The sequence below is a fragment of the Cetorhinus maximus genome, chromosome 12 (genome assembly GCF_964194155.1).
Source record: "Cetorhinus maximus chromosome 12, sCetMax3.hap1.1, whole genome shotgun sequence".
Lineage (NCBI taxonomy): Eukaryota > Metazoa > Chordata > Chondrichthyes > Lamniformes > Cetorhinidae > Cetorhinus > Cetorhinus maximus.
This window is the reverse complement of record NC_135890.1, coordinates 1,529,291-1,552,405: the sequence shown is the minus strand read 5'-3', so window position 1 is coordinate 1,552,405 and position 23,115 is coordinate 1,529,291. Positions and strand designations below refer to the sequence as shown.

Here is a 23,115-nt window from a genome sequence, read left to right as displayed (position 1 = left end):
TGTGTTGGGAGTTAGCCACTGGAGCAGAGACAGAGGGTGGAATCGTCCCAGATTTGTACTAAGTGCGGTAGCTGTTTTACCAGCCGACCACAATGACAGCTTCTCACACCGTATCATCCCAATCCTGCCACATCGAGCTTGCATTCCCAGGAAACACGCCGTTTCGATGGTGGGTGGGCTCTGATTCACCCACCACACCTTCACCTCGCTGCTTCATCACTCCGGGCGCCACATATAAAATACAGCCGCGTGCGCACCTCCCAGCGCTTCCAGCCCAGGACTGCTGCAAATAAGACATGGCCCCGAAAGGCAAGAAGACTGCAGCCTCGCCAGTTTAGTGTCGCGTCCATCATGCGCCTTTTGGATGCCGTGGAGGTCGCTGTGATGTCCTCTAAGCCCACTCTGGCCGCAGGAGGGGCAGCAACATTACCCCTCTGGCTTGGTAGGTGATGGCAGTGGTGGTCAGTGCCAATGCTGCACAGAAGAGGTTGACCATCCAGTGCAGAAAGAGGGTGAATGATCTTATCCGTGCAGCCAGGGTAAGGCAACCATGTCATCACTCTAAACTCACACACTCACAAGCCCATCACACATTCACTGGCATCTCACTCGCTGCCAGCTCAAGGGACATCACCACTCACTCTCTCACACACACCCTCACATCTCCATCTGGCCTCATCTCCTCTGGAGACTGCCTCCTCAGCCCTCACCAACTTGAGGCCACCTGCACAGATCAACATGTGACCCCCACTCACACCCTGGGATGCCCTCCTTCCCCAGTACAGCCCACACCCTGCAGCCTCTTCCCTTGCCTGAGGCCACATCTCCCCCTTCCCCAAGCAAGCCCTAGCCCTGCAGCTGTTGAAAAGCCACCCCCGCCTTACGGCTGGTCTGGTAGGTAGAGACCTGCCTGTGACTTCGCTAAAAGTGATGTGGTGCTGCCTGTTAATCCTGGCGCTGATGAGCGTGAGTGCTGCCTGAAGTAAGGTAGACAAACAAACCTTGAAGTCCTGAGTGAAGTGCAGCTCACCAGGTGCACGTCACTTAGGTGTAGATGTGAAACATGTCGGCGTGTTTTCCCCCACGTGGGGAGATGAGTCCGGCGGACGGGCCTTACAATGATATGCAGATGCATTACAATGAAGTTCCCGACGTCCGATGGTAGGCAACACGGCCCACCATCAACAGGTTGAGTGGACAATCGCAAACTGGCTTCACAACTTCATGAAATTGATTTTTGGCCTTCTCGCCATATTGTCCTCTCATGCCGCCAAACACATCCGACACCAGCGGACACAGAAACCTCCACCCAGAGAGTGACACTTTACTTGGACTCAAGGATTGAGAAGACCCCCACACACCTATGATACCAAGATAAGTCGGAAAGTAAGTTGTCAAGAGGAGGAAAAGAGTCTACAAAGGGACACAGGTTAAGTGATTGGGAAAAATTTGGTAGATGGCATATAATCTGGGAAAATGTGAACTTGTCCATTTTGGTAGGAAGAATAAAAAAGCAGCATATTACTTAAATGGAGAGAGATTGCATAACTCGGTATTACAGAGGGATCTGGGTGTCCTGGTACATGAATCACATAAAGTTAGTATGCAGGTACAGCAAGTGATTAGGAAGGCAAATGGAATGTTTTCATTTATTGCAAGGGGAATGGAATATAAAAGTAGGGAGTTTTACTGCAACTGTACAGGGCCTTAGTGAGACCACATCTGGAATACTGTGCACAGTTTTAGTCTCCTTATTGAAAAAAGGATATAATTGCATCAGATGCAGTTCAGAGAAGGATCACTCGACTCATCCCTGGGATGAAGGGCTTATCTTATGAAGAGAGGTTCTACAAGCTGGGCATGTATCGATTGGAGTTTAGAAGAATAAGAGGTGATCTTATTGAAACATCTAAGATCCTGAGGGGACTTGACAGGGTGGATGCTGAAAGGATGTTTCCCTTTGTGAGGACACATTTTACAAATAAGAAGTCTCCATTTTAAGATGGAGATGAGGAGAACTTTTTTCTCTCAGAGGGTCGTTAGTATCTGGAATTCTCTTCCCCAGAAAGCAGTGGAGACTGGGTCATTGAATTTATTCAAGGCAGAGTTAGACAGGTTTTTGATCGACAAGGGAGTCAAGAGTTATGGGGGGCCAGACAGGAAAGTAGAACTGAGGCACAACCAGATCAGCCATGATCTTATTGAATGGCGGAGCAGGCTCGAAGGGCAGAATGGCCCAATCCTGCTCTTAAGTCCGATGTTCCTATGTCCTACGCTCATTGACACCACAGCTTTACTCCTTCACCAAAACAGAAAATGCGAGAAACACTCAGTAGTTCAGTTAGTATTTGAGAAAGAACAGATGAGATAATGAAAAAACAAAAACAGAAATACCTGGAAAAACTCAGCAGGTCTGGCAGCATCGCCGATGCTTCCAGACCTGCTGAGTTTTTCCAGGTATTTCTGTTTCTGTTTTTGTTTTGGATTTCCAGCATCCGCAGTTTTTTGTTTTTATCTCAGATGAGAAAATGGTTTAGGTATAAACCATTCATCAGAATGAGAAGGTACAACAGATGAATGGCATTTATTACGAGTCTAAGCAACAGGATGGAGATGGGTGAAACACATACCTACAGGTTAGAAGGGAGGAAGGACACTGAGGTAACTAACTGTTCTGCTTTGAATAGTTTTTATATTCACCTGAGTAAACAGACAGGGATTCTTTTTAATATCTGGTTGAGAAGAGAAATCCTCATCAGTGCCGGATTCCCTCAACCGACCGCGATTGTACATTCAGGTTCTAGATTGGAACTGGGGCTACATTTTCTCAGAGAGAGTAATTAAGTCAAACTGAAACTATTTCATAATTACTATTGCATAATCCCTTCAAATACGATCTACAGACACAGACCTCATGTAACCATTTGTACTGATTGTTTAAGTTTCCAGATCTCTTTTAGATAGTTTTCCATCAACCCCGCTGTACACAGTTCGAACTTCCATTTGCAGCGCTTTGTTGGAAATGTGTCTGCAGAAAGCAGCAAGATTCTGAATAGTAATATATAAACAGCAGTTACTCCTACTGGCTGAACAGTAATAACCCCTTTAATCTCTGATTATCTGATCCATCAATATGATGGGTCTCACATTTCATTTGGTGAATTATGTGATGGAGTTAGAACTGGCTTCATAATCCTTCTCTTTACATTTGATGCTAGAGGTAACACAATACTTCTCTGGCAGGTATCTAAGTGGGATCTTTATCCCGCTTTTAACCCTTTGGTATGATTGACATTTCAGAACACAGTGCCATTAGACAGTGGTATGTGGTGGTTCCCAGAGAGTTTATGATGTTTGTCACCTTGCTGAAACCTGTCCAATTATCAGCAACTTGTAACAGCAATTTCCTTCCTCTCCTTGGGTTCTCTGCCTGAAGGCAGGTCTGACCCACAATGCCATGACCCCCGCCACAGATAGGGTACAGAGACCCCGAATCCACCCCAGCCAGAATGGGGGTCGAACCCCATACTGTTGGCACCAATCTGATCTACACCAGCTGCCCAGCCAACTGAGCCAATCAGCCCCCAAAGAGTCCGAGTTGCTGTGGCAACATTCACTGTTATATAGACGTTGTAGCCTGGAGCTATGGACAGTGATAGTCGAGGCTCCAGTGTTTTTGCCATCACATGGCTGATCAGGAATCCCTCCTGCTCTTACCACCTGCCACTGGTGTGTGTTGGAAGGATTTACAAGTTGATACTCAGCTTGTTTGGCCACATTATGAACACACCTCCCTTGGCCAGAGTGGGACTTGAACCCAGAGCTTCGAGGCAGGGACATTACCTATTGCAACACAAGACGTCTTTCGTAACAACAACAAGGGCTAATAATAGTATGTTAAAATTTTAGAGTTACAAAATAATCATAGGCTTTATAGTAAGAGGAGTAATTAGTCTCCATTTGTTAATGTGTCTGCAGTAAAGATGTTGATTTCACTCTTGTTGGAATTGGTTTCAATTCAATGGGTTTGGGGTAGAAATTCCTCTTGGCTGGAATTTGATTAACCACCCACTCCACTGCCTGATATTTAATAGTCTATTCATTGGAAGATTGAACGAAGCCGAATATCTGATGCTGTGTATTATGCAGCTGATCTGAAATCACCTGAGGTGACCTTCCAGCCCTTTGCCTTTTCATTTTCACCATCTTGTGTCACTAGGATGTGGGTTCATGTTCCCATGACAAGCAGCATAACGAATGTTCAGATTGGCAGAGTTTCTGGTACATAACGAAAATTTATATATACTGACCAGGTCACAAACTCTGAAAAATCCCCCACACCCGCCTAAGCTCTGTACCTCTCTCTCCTCCTTTAAGTCTCTTGTTAAAATCACCCTGTTTCACCAAACTTTTGATCACCTGTCTGTCCTAATATCTACATATGTGGCTCTGTCAAATTTTGTCTTTTTAAGTTCCTGTGAAATGTCATGGGACACGTAAAACCAGGAACGTTAAAAGAAGTTGGCCATCCAGCCACTCAAGCCAACTTTGCTATTCAATAGCATAGTGTCTGACCTACTGCAACAACCCCGCCTTCCTGCATTATCTCCATGTCCCTTCATTCCTTTAGTGCCCAAATATCTGTCAAGCTCAGTCTTGAATATACTCAATGACTGAGCATCTACAGCTCTTTGGGTTACAGCATTCCAAAGATTTACAGCCCTCTGAGTGAAGTAGTTTATCCTCAGCTCAGTCTTAAACAGCCAACCCCTTTTATCTGGAGTCTGGTTTCCTAGTTCTAGACTCTCCAGCCAAAGATACAACCTCTCAGCACCTACCCTGTAAAGCCTCCTTAGAATTTTGTACATTTCAATGAGATCACCTCTCCATCTAATTTCCAAGAAAGAATCTGAAAGGTGCAATGTAATCACACTGTTGTCCGGTTGGTAAATCTGACTGTTAGAAACGCAGGCCCCTTTAAGAGTAAACCAGGATAAGCTTCAGAGTGAATGGAGAGCAGGTGATGCTCAGCAAAGCCTGGATTTAAGAGCTGGGTTTTCCCCCCAGTCGGGGAGTTCCTGCTTCTGCACAGAGGAAGAATCCAGAAGGGGAGAGTGGAAACTGGTATTTATGCTGAACTCTAGCTTAGCAATGAAACAGTTGTGATTCGCAGAATGGCTTCAGCTGTCTGATTCGGTAAATGGATATCCACCTATTGAACAAATACCCAATATGATCGTCCGCAATAAAGGCTGTTTTCTTGTTACTTTTGCCTGAGTTAACTGACGTGGCCAGGGCAGTAAAGGCAAAGGGGGAGGGGTCTACATTTGCCACAGTTTCTCTGGGTTAGGAAGAGGAAAACTCAGCCAAGGTTTCAACTCTTGACCATTATCCAAATGGAAAGAATCCATGTGAAATTCGTTGGGATTGAGCTCAACTTTGGGACTTGAAGGCTGGGATTTTCCAGCCCAGCCAGGGTGGGCTCTGTCACATTGGACGTGGTGAACCAGCCAAAAGCCCATTGACTTCAGCGGGACGGGAAGATCCTGCCAGCGGGTAGGGGTGGAAAATCACACCCTTCCAAAACCATGTTGTTTATTAATGTTTATTGTTAAAGTCACACAAAAACCTGCCACCTGGGTGAAATACTGGGCGACTGTTTACTCCCACGAAGCAGGAAAGCGGAGGGAAGAGAACTTGAGAAAAGTAGGTTAAAAGGTGAATATATTTTCACTGCACAGGCGATACTTTGTAGGGACATCCTTGAAGTCGCCCCAACTCTATATGATAAATATTGTTCCCCAATAAGCATTGAAGACTGAGGATACAGCAACAAGACCCCAAATATCACAGCTCTTGAGGTGACCAGTTCTAATGATGAGTTAACACCAATCTGTTGCCTGTTTCCTTGGCATTATTGTTTAATGAATTGGTTAGTACTCTTGATCATAAATAAGAAATGTTTGTAAAATGTTAGTTTAATCTGAGAATCATTCAAGCGATTTCCAAATAAAGCATTAGAATGCTAGATGAAGCATTACTTGCCCTGGATTTAGTACTGATTTCAGATTTGGGAGCGTTTATATATGGGGGAGAAATGTGACCCTTAGGGCAGAATCTTCTGTCCTGAGGCTATGACTATGACTTAGAACCATTTCTGGGTCTTGTTCCCACTCTCGTCTAACAGGGCATCCACCTGGGAGCTCTTCCCAGAGGAGGTCAATTAAGAGATGGCCTCTAGGCTCCACCACCCATTTAAGGATGGTGGGTGAGTCCCTGAGGCTGAAAGTCCAATCAGAGACCCTGAAGCTTTGGAAGGATGGGCACAGCCACTGACAAAGGAAGGGTGGGGGGGGTGCAAGTGCACCCTCATCCTGAGGCCCCTCTGGTGAAGAGGTAAGACCTAAATTGAAAAACGTTTGTCCACAGCTGCAAGCCCACCCCTGTGGAGGGGAAACCCCACAGCAGGATAGCCTCTAGAGCAGCTGTGAGCCGCAGATAGTGGCGGCTGATTTACAACCATCCAGGCCAGACACCAGCAAACCAGCTCCGAGCACCTGCCGGGCTTGGCCCTCGAGTGCGAGTCGGGTTTGGGGTTCATCCCCCTCCAGGAAGATCATGGCTGGCACTGACCCGCCTCTAGGAAGATTGCCTGGGCTGACCGATCTTTCACAGAAATTCCTCCCTGGAAGCTTACTCCCGAGGAGCTGGGAAAATTCCACCTTAGTGAGGAAAGGTAAGAAAGATTTCAAATAAACCACGTCAGGTTTTCCCAAGGGAACCATAATAGAAAGTAATTCATCACAAATGTGCTTGTTAGAATAGGAAATCTTTCATGTTAATATAAGGACTCTTTAAAATAAATTGATAGAAATAATAATTCTTAATTTAAATCATGAACCCAATGTTTGTGATTGTCAATAACTCAATAACTGTGACTGTACATTAGAAAATATATTTTGACCTGTACTTTTCTCAACTTGATGGAACATTTATTAAGAAATCAAAGGAATTAACAAATATTCAATATTAAAAATCATCTGTTGGTGGATAATGAGTGGAAATTGCCTTGATTGTTACCAATTAATTGTAACAAGATGCTTAATAATTGAAAGCAATGATCTGTAACAAATTACACTGTCTTTTTTTTAATATGTCTTCAACCACTTTGGACCACATATTTAGTCTTTAATGAGACACCTCTAGAGGGAATGGTGGGAGAAATCAGCCATTACTGTGTAAACTGAAACCACAAGTTAAAGATGTGTGCTAAGTCAATGAATAGTTCTGTTGACAAAAGAGATAAGCTGTTAAGAATTGATGTATGTTGTCATAAACAGCCGCTCATCGTAAAGTTCACCTGCCATCACAAACCATGCACTTAAAACTGCAGTAAGTGAGTTTGGACCAATGCTAAGTACTTATTGAAATTAATTTAAGGGATGGGGGCTTCGCTGACTAGGCAGCATTATTGCCCATCCCTAATTACCCTTGAGAAGGTGTTAGTGAGCTGCCTTCCTGAACTGCTGCAGTCCACGTGGTGTAGGTACACCCACAGGGCTTTTAGGGAGGGAGTTCTAGGATTTTGACCCAGCGACAGTGAAGGAACGGTAATATATTTCCAAGTCAGGATGGCGAGTGACTTGGAGGGGAACTTCCAGGTGGTGGTGTTACCACGTGTCTGCTGCCCTTGTCCTTCTAGATTGTAGTGGTCGTGGGTTTGGAATGTGCTGTCTAAGGAGCCTTGGTGAGTTTCTGCAGTGCATCTTGTAGATGGTACACACTGCTGCTACTGTGTGTCGGTGGTGGAGGGAGTGAATGTTTGTGGATGCGGTGCCAGTCAAGCGGGTTGCTTTGTCCTGGACAGTGTCAAGCTCCTTGAGTGATCTTGAAGCTGCACTCTTCCAGGCAAGTGGGGAGTATTCCATCACGCTCCTGACTTGTGCCCTGTAGGTGATGGACAGGCTTTGGGGAGTCAAGAGGTGAGTTACTCGCCGCCGGATTCCTGGCCTCTGACCTGCTCTTGTAGCCACAGTATTTATATGATTAGTCTGGTTCAGTTTCTGGTCAATGATAACGCCCAGGATGTTGATATTGGGGGATTCAAAGATGGTTGGAGGAGTTACAGATAGCGAAGAGGATTGTCAAAGGATACAATGGGATATAGATCGGTTGGAGACTTGGGCGGAGAAATGGCAGATGGAGTTTAATCCGGACAAATGTGAGGTAATGCATTTTGGAAGGTCTAATACAGGCAGGAATTATACAGTAAATGGCAGAGCCCTTAAGTGCATTGACGGGCAGAGGGATCTGGGTGTACAGGTCCACAGGTCACTGAAAGTGGCAACGCAGGTGGACAAGGTAGTCAGGAAGGCATATGGCATGCTTACCTTCATCGGCAGGGATATTGAGTATAAAAGCTGGGAAGTCATGCTGCAGCTGTATAGAACCTTGGTTAGGCCACACTTGGAATATTGCGTGCAATTCTGGTCACCACATTACCAGAAGGATATGGAGGCATTGGAGAGGGTGCAGAGGAGGTTTACCAGGATGCTGTCTGGCCTGGAGGTTATTAGCTATGAGGAGAGGTTGGAGAAACTCGGATTGTTCTCACTAGAGCAACGGAGATTGAGGGGCGACTTGATAGAAGTTTACAAAATTATGAGTGGCATGGACAGAGTAGATAGTCAGAAGCTTTTTCCCAGGGTGGAAGAGTCAATTACTAGGGGACATAGATTTAAGGTGAGAGGAGAAAACTATAGAGGAGATGTTTGGGGCAAGTTTTTTATGCAGAGGGTAGTGAGTGTCTGGAATTCGCTGCCAGAGGAGGTGGTGGAAGCAGGTACGATAGTGGTGTTTAAGAGGCAGCTTGACAAATACATAAATAGGATGGGAATAGAGGGATATGGACCCCGGAAGTGCAAAATGTTTTAGTTGACGGGCAATATGATCGGCGCAGGCTTGGAGGGCCGAAGGGCCTGTTCCTGTGCTGTACTTTTCTTTGTTCTTTGTTCTTTGTAATGTCATTGAATGTCAAGGGGTGACAGTTAAATTTTCTTGTTTTGGAGATGGTCATTTCCTGACACTTGTGTGGCGCGAATGTTACTTGCCACTTGTCAGCCCAAGCCTGGATATTGTCCGGGTCTTGCTGCATTTGGACATGGACTGCTTCAGTATCTGAGGACCCACGAATGGTGCTGAACGTTGTGCAATCATCAGTGAACATCCTCACATCTGACCTTATGATGGAAGGAAGATCATTGATGAAGCAGCTGAAGATGGTTGGGCCTAGGACGCTACCCTGAGGAACTCCTGCAGTGATGCCCTGGAGCTGAGATGATTGACCTCCAACAACCACAACCATCTTCCTTTGTGCTAGATATGACTCCAACTAGTGGAGAGTTTTCCCCCTGATTCCCATTGACTCCAGTTTTGCTCAGGGTCCTTGATGTCACGGGCAGTCACTCTCACCTCGCCTCAGAAGTTCAGCTCTTTTGTCCATATTTGAACCAAGGCTGTAATGATGTCAGGGGCTGAGTGGCCCCGGTGGAACCCAAATTGGGCACCAGTGAGCAGGTTATTGCTAAGCAAGTCCTGCTTGATAGCACTGTTGATGACCCCTTCCATTACTTTACTGACGATCAAGAGTAGACTGAAGGGACGGTAATTGGCCGGGTTGGATTTGTCCTGCTTGTTGTGTACAGGACATACCTGGGCAATTTTCCACATTGCAGGTAGATGCCAGTTTTGTAGCTGTACTGGAACAGCTTGGCTAGGGGCGCGGAAAGTTCTGGAACACAAGTACTATTGCTGGAATATTGTCAAGGCCCATTGCCTTTGCAGTATCCAGTGCCTTCAGTCGTTTCTTGATATCACGTGGACTGAATCGAATTGGCTGAGGACTGACATCTGTGATCCACTCAGCACTTCTGGCTGAAGATTGTTGCAAATGCTTCAGCTTTATCTTTTGCTGTGACATGCTGGGCTCTTCCATCATTGAGAATGGGGACATTTGTGGAGCCTCCTCCTCCAGTGAGTTGTTTAATTGTCCACCACTATTCACGACTGGTTGTGGCAGGACTGCAGAGCTTAGATCTGATCTGTTGATTGTGGAATCATTTAGCTCTGTCTATCACTGCTGCTATGCTGTTTGGCATGCAAGTAGCCCTGTGTTGTAGCCTTACCAGGTTGACACCTCATTTTTAGGTATGCCTGGTGCTGCTCCTGGCATGCCCTCCTGCACTCTTCATTGAACCAGGGTTGATCAACAATTCATCAACACAGGAGAACTACCTGTTAACTCGATATGAGCTAACCTCTATCCAATATACTCGAAAGGACCCCTGGCTGATGCAGGAAGCAACCAACTTATTTTGCTTACTAGTGTTTGCTGTAAGTGACAAGAAAACATCATTGATAGTCAGCTAATGAGACCTCTTGAAGGACAGAATATCCTTATTGAGGAGCAGCTTACCTTTCATAAAGCTCAATCAACAGAATCACAGCTCATCATTACCATCCACAATCTGACCCACAACTTTGACAATTGCTTCGCCACTGACCTAACTATTTTAGATTTTTGCAAGGATTTTGACTGTGTAACATATGCGAAGCTACTGGACAGAGGAGATCATTATGGAGTCCGAAGAGATGCTGAGCAATGATTAAGAATATTTCTTACCAAGTGGTAACAAAGAGTCACAGTGAATGGGGAAACATCACACTGGAAACCAATTTTAAACGGCGTGCCCCAAGGTATCGTCCTGGGCCCACACTTGTTTCGCCTCTTTATAAACAACATCCAGTATGGAACATCAAGTCGGATCAGACTCTGTGAAGATGACTGCCTGACCAACAGAGCCATTTCTGAAGCAGCAGATGAGGTTAGCCTTCAGGGAGGTTGAAATAATCTCATCAAATAGGCCAATATATGAGCAATGAAGTTCAACATACAGAAACACAACATCATGTGAATCAGCAATACTCGATGCCCATCAGTACCCAACTACACAATGCGTGATTCCCCCTTGAAGTTAGTAAAGAATGGTGATACTTAGGAATCCACATCCAAAATCATTTAAAGTGGAAATGTACAAAGTCAACACACAGTCTCCAAGGCATCCAACATGGTTGGGATTTTGGACTGGTAGGCAGAATCTAACTGAACAACGGCCACACACTAATTTTGAAATGTCCAGCCTTTGTTCTATGGTAACTGTGCATTCCACCTTTATTTCCCTGTAAGGTCCTATATTTACCCTAATACATGATGTGCAAGTTTGCAGGGTCGAAATTCACCTGGGACAGTGTCACATAGCAGGAGATAATGAATCAGCATTCGGGTTTACACTCTACATAATCTTTCCAAGTAAAGACTTTGGAAGACAATATCAGGCAGGTTGTAAAATGTGTTGTAACTTTTAGGTTGTCTAGTTTTCTCCTTCTGTTCCTCTAGAACATAGGTTACCTGAAGTCATCGGGCAAAATATCAAAAAGGAATGTTGTGGCAGGAATTTTCTCTCTCCTGTGTACTGCCCTGTTTCTGTAGGTAGAATAAACCATTGTTACTAGGTAACAAGGGCTAGGATGCCTCACTATCACATTTTGAGAGTTTTGACTGATTGACTTGGAGACAAACCAAGAGTGGTGAGAGCTGGTTTAATATGTAACTGTGGTATGAGCTTGTTTCCAAAGGAGTGAAATATGTTGCAGTTCCAGTTTACTATACTATCATAAATGTAAATACAATCCACTAATGTATATTAAGAAACCAGGCAATTGTACTTTTAACCACCTCATTAAGAAATGTATTCTGGTTTTATAATTCTAGTAAACTGGTGTAAAGTGTAGCTTTAGTATAAAGCTGGTGTTGTGCCACAGAGTACCTGCAATGAATTTCTGAATGGACAATACAACTTGATTGAATTATATTGGTTTAATTGACATCTGCATTGGTGAATCCCTGATTTGGAGAGCGGGGGGGAAGGGCCAATATTTCTCTCCCTGCTTTGCTAGGAGGAAAGGGACAGGCAACTGAAATTTGGAGTGGAAAGAAACTTTGGACTGGTTAGTGTGGATAGTGAATTTAACCTGTTCACAAAGATAGACTGATATGCTCTGTAATCTTCTATTTTCCTCAGAGTATAATGACATCATTGGAGATTTTTTTGAACATTTTTAAATTTATAACATTTAAATGAATTAGGTTATTGATTTAGAGTTGGCCTTGTCTCAAGAGAATGGGTCATCAGTCCAATGTCCAGGACATAGCAGAACCCCTTATGGTGGCTTGTGTGGGAGTCCAGTATTCAGGAATCACAATGGGAGGGGGGTGAAGGGGGGCTTCACTGTTGACAGGTAACTAGACAGTAAAGGTATCTATGCCTGAATATAGGCAGATAAGGTTGCTTAAGAAGTGACAATAAACCTGGGAGAATATCCAGTGAAGAGTGAAATGTGTAATAACACAGTAAACCCTCACTTCCTAAAATAAAATTTGAAGAATATGTCACAAAATAGTTTTGTTTACTGAGTTGAAGATGGGCTATCATTTCAAATGTGCATTTTCAAAATTTATTTATGTGATCTGTAAAGCAGATGGGAACTTCTGAAATAATATGCTGGACTTTAATGGCATCTTAAGGGCCTCACCCCACCGCACCGGGTCTTTCACCTGCAACGTGGAGAGGCTGACGCTATGTGGCAAGCCTGGCACCATTAACTGCATGAGCGGTGTGGGGCAAAGAGGTGGGTGTGGGGTGGGGGAGCCTCCTTTGCAGGGCCCCCCTGGGGTGCATCAATGGCAGCCCCCCTGCTCCCCACTTTAACTGTTCCCCATTGTTTCCTGAGCCTGGACCCCTCCGCCTCCCTCACTGAGACAGGTTGTCAGGCCTCGATGAGACCCCCAGACCTAGCCGGGCTCCTCAGTGCGGTGGGACTGCCTGTAATCCCAGCAATGGCCGCTGCTCCCAGCTAATGCTGCTGGGATTACAGAGCTGCCAACCATCCGATTGGCCGGCAGCTCTCTGAGATAGGACTTCCTCCCAGGACTGGGGTGGAAATCCTGTCTCAAAGCAATTAATACTGCTCCCGGCACTAAAAAGCAACACCAGAAGGTTAATTTAATTGTGAGTCAAGAAAGCCTGTAATGTCCTGCATTACCTAAACAATGCTATTAGAGAGTCATTTTATACTTTTCATTCAACAATCACAATGGTTGGCCAGACCTTTTTCTATTTTTGAGAATGTCTTCTCTTTCTTCAGACAATTTGCATGAGCATGAAAATATGGAGGAAAAGATTATCTATGGAGTAGAGAACAGCACTACTTTTCTGGAATGCATCCCCAAATCGCAGCGAGCCATGGCATATTGGCAATTCCAGAGACAGACTGAGGAACCCAAGGAAGAGGTAATGACTCTGGCTGCAGGGTCACACCTGTAGAGATTGAAATCACTCCTGTGATATTCATACAACCATTTTAACAAAGGTGCTAACCATTCATTTTAAACAGATTACTTCTTCCGCTGATATAAGGAAACTAATTCCATATGAATGCAATGGTGCATTCGCTACCAATATCTCCAATTATGCTTTCAGCTTTAAGATGCCGCATGTAATTGAGGTGTGAGCCAGTTTTATTTGGTCACTAACTTAACTGTCCCATTGCTTTCAGAATTATTATAGAGCACTATTTAATACTTCAGTGTGGTTCATTGAATGTCCCAGCAACACCCCCTGTCCCAGACAACATTGCAGGCATTTCACAGCTAAACAAGGATGGGTTGAAATACGTGTGTATTGGGGGTGGGGGGTGGTCACTCAGAGGGCCTACCACACATGGGCCAATCAAGGCCCTTAAGTGGCCGCTTAAGGGCCTCCCCCCACTACCACTGGGGTTTTACTTGCTGCAGGAGGAGGCAGCACCAAGTGTGAAACCCGATAGCTTTCACTGCTTGGGCTAGTGGTGGGCAACAGGGGGGGTGGGGATGGGTAACTCCTTTACTGGTCGCTTGTGCCCTTCAGTGAAACCCCAAAAGATCTTCCCACCTCTGCGTTTTCCCTCCCCCACCTCCCTGTCCACCTTGCCCCCCCCACCCCCTTACCAAGGCCTGCCAGCATGGTGCCAGCGAGACCCCCCCCCCCATTTAACTTTGCACCCAGCTCCATTGATGATCACCATTGGAGACTGGATGCAACCCCAGCAGTGGCCACGTGCTCCCTGTGGCGCTGCTGGGACCAGAGCTGCTGACCAAGTGTGAGCGGGGCTCGCTCGCGACTTTTCTGTCTGGGGGCCAGGGGGTAGGGACCCTGCACCCAGTGTAAAGCTCTGGCCCATTTTCCTGATCTCCTTCATTGAAGGTAAGAACTAGAATGAGTGATTCGGTGATGAATTTGTACATGTTAGAATTTGTGAATTATTGCTTATTGAAAACCCGGTTAATTTAATTACTTTGGTACATCTCATTTGACTGGTCTACCCTTCCCCCGCCCCCTTAAACCCAGGCACATGCACCCCAAACACCTCCTTCACACACACCATAATACAACACATTTCCCAAAACTCAAACTAATAGTAAAAAAAACCCAAATTGACATTAAGGGGAAGCAGTGGGTCATTGATCAGTGATAAATCTGATTTTACATTAGGATATCCTCCTGCCCTAGGAGTGATATTGTGACACAAAAAGTATTAAAATCTGGAAAACAAATTATGTTCCGGTCCACATGATTTTGATGAACCTTATTTATTTAATCTATTTTTTCCTATTCCTTGTCTGGAAAGAGTCTGAAATCCTATTACTCCCTTCCTTCAATATTACAAGATCCAGATTGTACTGTCTTCCCTGGGGATTTGTCTTAATTCCAGATAATCCCAACCTTTGGGGAAGTAGAAAGGGAGGGACACAGATGGGTGTTATTTTGCTACTTAGAGGTATGTTTTAATCAATCATAAGGGATGTTTAGTCATAACTATATTTACTTTTTTTAACATGTGAATGTTTAATTGATTGCAGCAGTCAAATTGTTCGTTGTTCCTCACTGATTATTTCTTCAACAAGGCTTTCCATTCTTTTTAGTTTTGACGTGTAGTCATATCTACCACCCCTCCTGCCCCCATCACCCCCGCCCCCCCCACCCAAAACCCCAAGGCAATCTACAGCACATACATTCCATTAGCCTTGCTTTAATTTCATTTCAGGAGCAATTAACTGAGGAATGAAGGGGCTGCACAAATTAATAATTCAGTCCATTCCATGCATATCTTGTTACAACTCAATGGCAAAGTGAAAACCAGAACCTTCCTAATTCCGGTGTGGGAGGTGTGAAAGACGTTTATCATTCAACTGAGTGAACAGTTTAAGCTTTATGTGATAGGGCACAATTAAAATAAAGAGTGCCTCATAACGCTCAGTTAGCTGTGTTCAGCTCAAATCATAATGTTTCACGACCTGATAACCTGGTAGCGAAGCAGATTGGATACCTTTGGGCTGCCATCAATGTCTGTGGTCAACAGCAGCATCAGCATCTTATATTCCTCAGCAGAGTCCCATTGCTTTTATAAAGACTCCGCTTGGCTTATTGCAAAGAGTGTTAAAAGCCTGCATTTAGTTCAGGAATTTAGGATGTCAGAAAGAAGCACGGTGTCTGTAGAGATGTAAGGCGTGTGAGTTGACAGCAGGCTTATCTTGTTTTTGGTGGTATTAGTCCAGATGCAGCAATGATCCATGTCACTGTGCAGTGTGATCTGTACCACACTGCAAAGCTTGTCTACAGATGACATTCCTGGCCACCTTTGTTCAATATTTTTACTTCATGATTAGTCTGTGGAATTTTTAAAAAAACTCTGACTGACATTTTCCGAAAGAGAATTTGCTGGTTCCTGTAGCCTGGGATAAAGGGGCACTGGGTTGAAATTCCTCAGTGTTATTTTTGGTGCTAATTGGCTTTAAGTAAAATTGAATTTACATAGGGACCTTATCCAGCACACTAAAAACACCACACAGAGAAATGTAAATGCACAATGTCTACTGACTGCCTGTCACATACAACTCCACCTTCCCCCCAACAAAGCATAATCTGTTTATTACAGTGAAATGTAATGACAGCCTCAGTTATATAGAGTCATAGGGGTCTACAGCACAGAAAAAGGCCCTTCAGCCCATCGAGTCTGCGCCGGTCAAATAAGTACCTAACTATTCTAATCCCATTTCCCAACACTAGGCCCATAGCCTTGTATGCCATGGCATCGCAAGTGCACATCCAAATACTTCTTAAATGTTATGAGGGTTTCTGCCTCTACCACCTTTTCAGGCAGTGAGTTCCAGATTCCCACCACCTTCTGGGTGAAAGAATTCTTCCTCACATCCCCTCTAAACCTCCTGCCCCTTACCTTAAATCGAGCTGTTAGTAATTATTACTCCAGTCATTGTGGATGAAGTTCTTTACGGAACCTAATTTATATTTTTCACTAATTTATATTCTACATCCTAAATTTCCACTTTCCTCTTGCTTTGTTTGACCGAATATTTCTTACACTTTAAGAAGACGTTCTGCTTACCCTTCTTTTCCCGCAGACTGTTGACGTTTTTTTACTGTTTTGCTAAAGTGCCTCCCCCTGGCTCTTATTAACATTCAGTGGCTGATAGTGTGATCCTCCTTCTGCTACAGATAAAAGCAAATGACCGAATCATCAAGACAGAACAGGGGTTGTTGCTACGAAGCCTGCAGCAGAAAGATGCTGGGATATATATTTGTCAGACTGTGGAACATGGCTTCATGCAGACATTACTGAAGGTGACCCTGGAAATTATTGACACTGAACACCTGGAGGAACTTCTGCACAAGGAAGTCGATGACAGCCTGAGGCCCAAGGAGACTCACAGCATAATCGCTCCAAACCAGAAGGTGTGGTACAGGGACTTCATGCAACTCATAAACCATCCCAACCTCAACACCATGGATGAGTTCTGTGAACAGGTGTGGCGGCGTGATCGGCGACAGAGGAAACAAAGACCAGCGCACACACCTGGAAACGGCAACAAATGGAAACACTTACAGGAAAACAAGAAAGGTAGAAACAGGAGGACCCATGAGTCAGAGAGGCCACCCAGAAGTGTCTAACAATATACACCTTTACAGATATTGAATTCAAACAAAATGCAATACATACATTAACTAGTTCATTGCATTATGTTGATGTTTACAAGTATATGGGCTGCTCACCAGATACACAACGGCCACCCATTGTCTTTTATCATCTCCTTTATTCTTTTTGTCAATGCAGCATTGGTGATTGTGAATGCATTTCGTAGTTGGACTGGCCTTGCTGTTTCAACATCACATGCAACTGACTGAAATTCACCAACTCAGTTCAGACAACCTCCCCCAAATGTTTGCTAATGCCAGAATGTGTTAACAATTAATTGCTACTTCCATTAAAGGACTTTATGTACAATGAACACTGAACTGACGAAAGATCAGGTGAGGAAATCTAAGATATATTTGTCAATCCTTTCACATGCCCACTACTGGTTCAGGAATGCAGCAGGTCCTGACAATGCTCTGGGTGTACATGAACCTACAGAGGTGACCAGGGAGCCTTTCGAAGTGTGGCATGTGTAATCAGTTTACTGTGATGTGAAACTGTTAAATGCACGGGTCCCACTTTGACCAAAAGACAATGAACATGAAGTTCAGACAAACGCATCTACTGATGAACATGAGAGTGGAATCAATGTCATGTGAGTGGGAAGACATTGGATTCAAGAAGACTGAGTTGACTAAATTGGCTGCAATATTTACAGTCAGCACAGTCTGAAGAGCTGAAAATGAAGACATTCTATTTCGTGTATATCAATAACCCACAAGTAAAACTACCGAATGCCAACACATTGAATTACTACTTAACAATTAGTGGTGGAAATTCGGGTGCTGTTTGATTGTGAAGTAAAAGACAAATGTTCCATCTAATTTGAATAGAACTTCAAAATGTTTACTCAGGCATGTCAAAAGACATTTAATTTGTGTCCTGGTGATGGTGCATTTTATGGAAAGAAGTTTTAATGAAGGGTATAAATATGGAGCTGACTGGTAGAATATTTGATTCGACAAAAGAAAATTCTCAACTTCATTGAAGGTCAAATCAGATAATATTGGTAACTGATATAGTTTCAGGAGAGGAAAGTAGCTTTGATTGTCAATTGCTTTAAGTCTAGCACATTAGTGTCAGTTAATAATAACATACACCAGTAAATCTTCCTGAAATGATTTACTATGCGCCTTTACTAATACCCTGAATGAATCTCTTTGCTAAGGCTGTAGAATGATGGACCAAATCAAAATTCAAAATGATCCCATTGTAGAGTTAAAATAACAATAGTATATGTTGGGGACAGCTGTAGGATGTGGTATATGTTGGGGACAGCTGTAGGGTGTGTGATATATGTTGGGGACAGCTGTAGGGTGTGTGCTATATGTTGGGGAGAGCTGTAGGGTGTGTGGTATATGTTGGGGACAGCTGTAGGGTGTGTGGTATATGTTGGGGAAAGCTGTCGGGTGTGTGGTATATGTTGGGGACAGCTGTAGGGTGTGTGGTATATGTTGGGGACAGCTGTAGGGTGTGTGGTATATATTGGGGACAGCTGTAGGGTGTGTGGTATATGTTGGGCACAGCTGTAGGGTGTGTGGTATATGTTGGGGACAGCTGTAGGGTGTGTGGTATATGTTGGGGACAGCTGTAGGGTGTGTGGTATATGTTGAGGACAGCTGTAGGGTGTGTGGTATATGTTGGGGACAGCTGTAGGGTGTGTGGTATATGTTGGGGACAGCTGTAGGGTGTGTGGTATATGTTGGGCACAGCTGTAGGGTGTGTGGTATATGTTGGGGACAGCTGTAGGGTGTGTGGTATATGTTGGGGACAGCTGTAGGGTGTGTGGTATATGTTGAGGACAGCTGTAGGGTGTGTGGTATATGTTGGGGACAGCTGTAGGGTGTGTGGTATATGTTGGGGACAGCTGTAGGGTGTGTGGTATATGTTGGGGACAGCTGTAGGGTGTGTGGTATATTTTGGCGACAGCTGTAGGGTGTGTGGTATATGTTGGGGACAGCTGTCGGGTGTGTGGTATATGTTGGGGACAGCTGTAGGATGTGTGGTATATGTTAGGGACAGCTGTAGGGTGTGTGGTATATGTTGGGGACAGCTGTAGGGTGTGTGGTATATGTTGAGGACAGCTGTAGGGTGTGTGGTATATGTTGGGGACAGCTGTAGGGTGTGTGGTATATGTTGGGGACAGCTGTAGGGTGTGTGGTATATGTTGGGGACAGCTGTAGGGTGTGTGGTATTCTTTCCGCTAATGTAACTCTTCTAAATGTCAGAAAGACAAACATGCTCTAAAAATAAAATAAGATAGAATGCAGTGAGAGTTTCAAAGCCCCATGGACAATGTATTAGCAACCGTTGCATTGAAATATATTTTAAATAACACAATGGAGTTGGTGACAGTGCAAAGTTAGTCAATTGTACTTGCCAGTAAACGATACATATTGAAGTTGAGAGATATTATTTGTAATAAAAATGACATTTGTTGCTGTATCTTAATTGTTTAGGACTTTTCTTTTTGACCTGCACAGGTTACATTTAATATCCTGTAAAACTAGCTCCCAACAGCTTATATATTTGACTATTTCACATTAAGATAGAGGGTCCAGGACTATCCATCACTTAAACTCACTTACTACCTCAGTTGTGCGAGAGGCATCTGTCATTTACCAGTCATATAACTGGAGGATCACATGAAAGTAAGCCATTCCCTCGAGCTCTCTCTCTTTCTCTCTCTTAGCGAGTATGAGCGGGTGAAGGGAAAGTAAAATGTTGCTTGTGTTACTCATTACAAAATAGCCAATCATGCTGTAACATTGGTAGCAGTCACCTAGAAATCAAAGGAGTAGATTGTGGAGTAGGGATGGGCAACAAATGCTGGCCTAGACAGTAATACTCACATGCAATGAAAAAAAGCCTTTCTCCTGGAGGATCTATAATATCCTGAAAATGGAGACTGAAGAGGGGGAAACAAGACTACAAGAAAAATAGTGCAACACTCTCACTAAATGGAAAGAATTGAGGCACTACTTGCTGTTGGAGTTTTCAGAACAGCCACGTGATTTTTTTTACAAAACTGAAACCACTTCACAAGTAGTTCTCTTGACCTTGTTTGAGAAAATAATGTGGTTTCCAGATCTCGCAGCTGTTTAAAATAGCTTTCATCACCTTCTGAATTATATTTGAGAATTACTCAGAACCTAATAAGGAAGGTGGACAATCTATCTGGAGGGGCTGAATGCTCATTACTTATCGCAAGAGTCCAAGTGATTTAATAATGAGCGTATTTCCTCCCAATGTCAGGTTGCTGACACTCTACCTTATAAAGTATATCGATCACCACTGTGCTGGCATTAAATAGGTGCCAGAGCAAAGAGTTGTCAGGTTCACTGGCATTATTTAAATTGTTCTGGAACACTCAGATATTTCAATGTCTGCTCAAATATTTTCTTTATCTTTCTCCCAATTCATTTCTTTCAAAATGTTCATGTATGATTTATTTTTGTCCTTTTGCAGCAAATTATATATTACTGTGGAGAGATAACATTAGATGGATAATGAAATTCTTACAATTCCTCTCCTGATGCACCTCATCTTCTCTTTGTTCTTATGTGACAATGTTGAAATACCCTGAAATGAAGGGGGCGTTGGAACAATTCTGACTGGTAGCTAAATATGTGAAATCCAACAATCCCACAGCAATGCAAATCACAGAAAGAACGTTAATTACATGCTAACAATCAGTGGACTGATAATCTAGTGGAGCATTAGCTTCATTGTCATAAATTATTGTTTAAAGGAAAGGTTTATAGACCATAAACAACTAGATAAAAGATCAGGCTACTTCTTGTGATTTTGATGTGCTTTGTTTGCAGGAGAAATTCATAGTTTTATGGTCTATTAAAAGGTACTGTGTAAAAAAAATGCATGTGGATGTGCTTTATAAATTGTTTTCTCCAGTAAACGATATTAGACAGTGATCTTTTCCATTATTTAGTAATTAGCAATGCTCTGTGTTAAATAGTTCATCATTTTGCTTATCTACTTGCCTAGACTGGTGTATATATATTTTTGTTAGACAAAGAGGAACAATATTATGTTTTATTGCAACGGTGATAGTTAGTTTTCATATGTATGTACCAGCTATTATAGTGTCTATATAACCAGCCCAGATGAAGTGCAAAAGGCTATTTATTTGGCTATTCCTGAAACAAGAAGTGTACACTTTACAGTTATTCAAAGCATGTGTATCTGGTAGATAGTTGATGAATTTTCATTTCTCTATTTATCGCTGCATTTCTAAGGGATACCATAAAACTGGAAAGGAATATTATGAAAATGCTGCTGTAAATTATTTCTTTTGGCATGTATTCAGTTGTTGAATAAACTTTTCTTTTAAACGATGGAGTTTGCTTCGTTTCTCATTTTGAATTGCTGAGGAGAAAGCCCAGAAGATAATTCTGTACGTGTTTGTTATGGATCTTTGTCTTTGGGACCTGGATTTGATGAGACAAAGTTGCAGCACTCTTTGATAGTCTATCAAGGTCATGAAAGAAATGTGTTCTTCAGCACAGCACAAAACTAACTCCAACTGTACAAATGAAAATATTTCTGAATCTGTACATTTTATTTCAAAACAGCTTGAAAGATCTAACTGCATTCTACAAATTTTAATGTCTTTTTTGAATTTAAAATATCCAAAAGGAATTGTTATAAAAGCCAGTAAGAATTTGATGCTGCAATCAACTTCAATAGAAATTGCTATTTTACTTTAATGAAGAAAGCAGAGGTTGTGCCTGAGCTTACTACAGTATTGTTGAATCAACCTTATTGCATTGTTCAAAACATATACTCACTCAATAAATGGCAAATAATATAAACAGGCTTGATTTGAGATTTGACTCTTTGAAATTTCCAGTGACTGCATATACACGAGAATGAAAGCTGTTCATAATGTGTATTTTTGTGATTCGACCAATTGCTTCTATTATAATTCAGGCAGATTTTTTCATTGATTTTTTAAGCAAGTGAGATTTCATAGCTGAGCTGACGGTTGAAATGAATAAATAAATGATTATATGGATGAAATTATCATAAAGTGAGCAGTGAATCTTTCCACTCTTCCAGCACTAGACTACCCATTACCCATTGTCTGTTTCAGATTTCTACAAACTAGTGGTAAATTCCACACTGACAATATACAACTCAGTGTAAAAGCTATTAATTTATGCTTACTAAGAATAAAACTTATCCTGAAGCAAGAATAAATCAGTAGACAAGTGTAACAATCGCTAACTTCACACTTTTATTCCAAAACAATTAAAGTTGCAATATCCTCAGATTTCTCTAGGAACATTTTAATGAGGGTTTCTGATGAAAGGCAGTCTACAAAAAATGAACCTACAGAGATGCTAACCAATGAATTCTAACCCTTTTCCCCCAACTCACATCCCATCTCACCACCATCAGCTTAGGGGGATGGAATATGACAAATAGGAAACAGAAGAACTGAGGAGACCAATCTGATTATGCATCTGCCTGCTCTTTGAATCCTCATACTGACACAATGGAAGGTTAAAGACTTATCCTTTCCAACTGATCCAAGATTGTCTCATTGAAGATACATTATAGGACTAGATAAAAAGAATGCTAGCTTTAAATAATACCCACGATCACAGCTCAGGAAAACAGGATTTGGTTTCATTGATTCAAATCTACTTGGTAGGATGACCATTACTCAAGGTTGTAGAACCACATTCAAAATCTGAGCAAACAATTTGTTTCTTTTTCAGATGAGATTGATTAATTAATACAAAGGAAGATTAAGTATTTCTTTGAATATTACAGCCTGATGGGGGCAATTAGTTATGAATTTGTTCAGTCTAACTCCAACTCCACTCTGAGAAACACAAAGACAGACCAAAACCCTAAACCAGAAAACAGTAACATAAATCATTGAAAACCGGTTTTGGTGCTACAGCTTCACCGATAAATGTTTATAGAAATTCCTAAAAG

General features: G+C 42.9%; 1 protein-coding gene across 4 annotated transcripts in view; it reads left to right on the top strand.

Annotated features, from left to right (window-relative positions):
- LOC144687164 (semaphorin-3A-like) overlaps positions 1-18,403 on the top strand; it is a 432,238-nt gene extending 413,835 nt beyond the window's left edge. For all 4 annotated transcript variants that reach the window (XM_078552904.1, XM_078552906.1, XM_078552905.1 and 1 more), the window contains exons 17-18: positions 13,264-13,409; positions 16,671-18,403. In XM_078552904.1, the coding sequence (XP_078409030.1) occupies positions 13,264-13,409; positions 16,671-17,123 (599 nt within the window). In that variant the 3' untranslated portion in view covers positions 17,124-18,403. The remainder of the gene's footprint in view (positions 1-13,263; positions 13,410-16,670) is intronic.
- Positions 18,404-23,115: the final 4,712 nt, after the last annotated feature.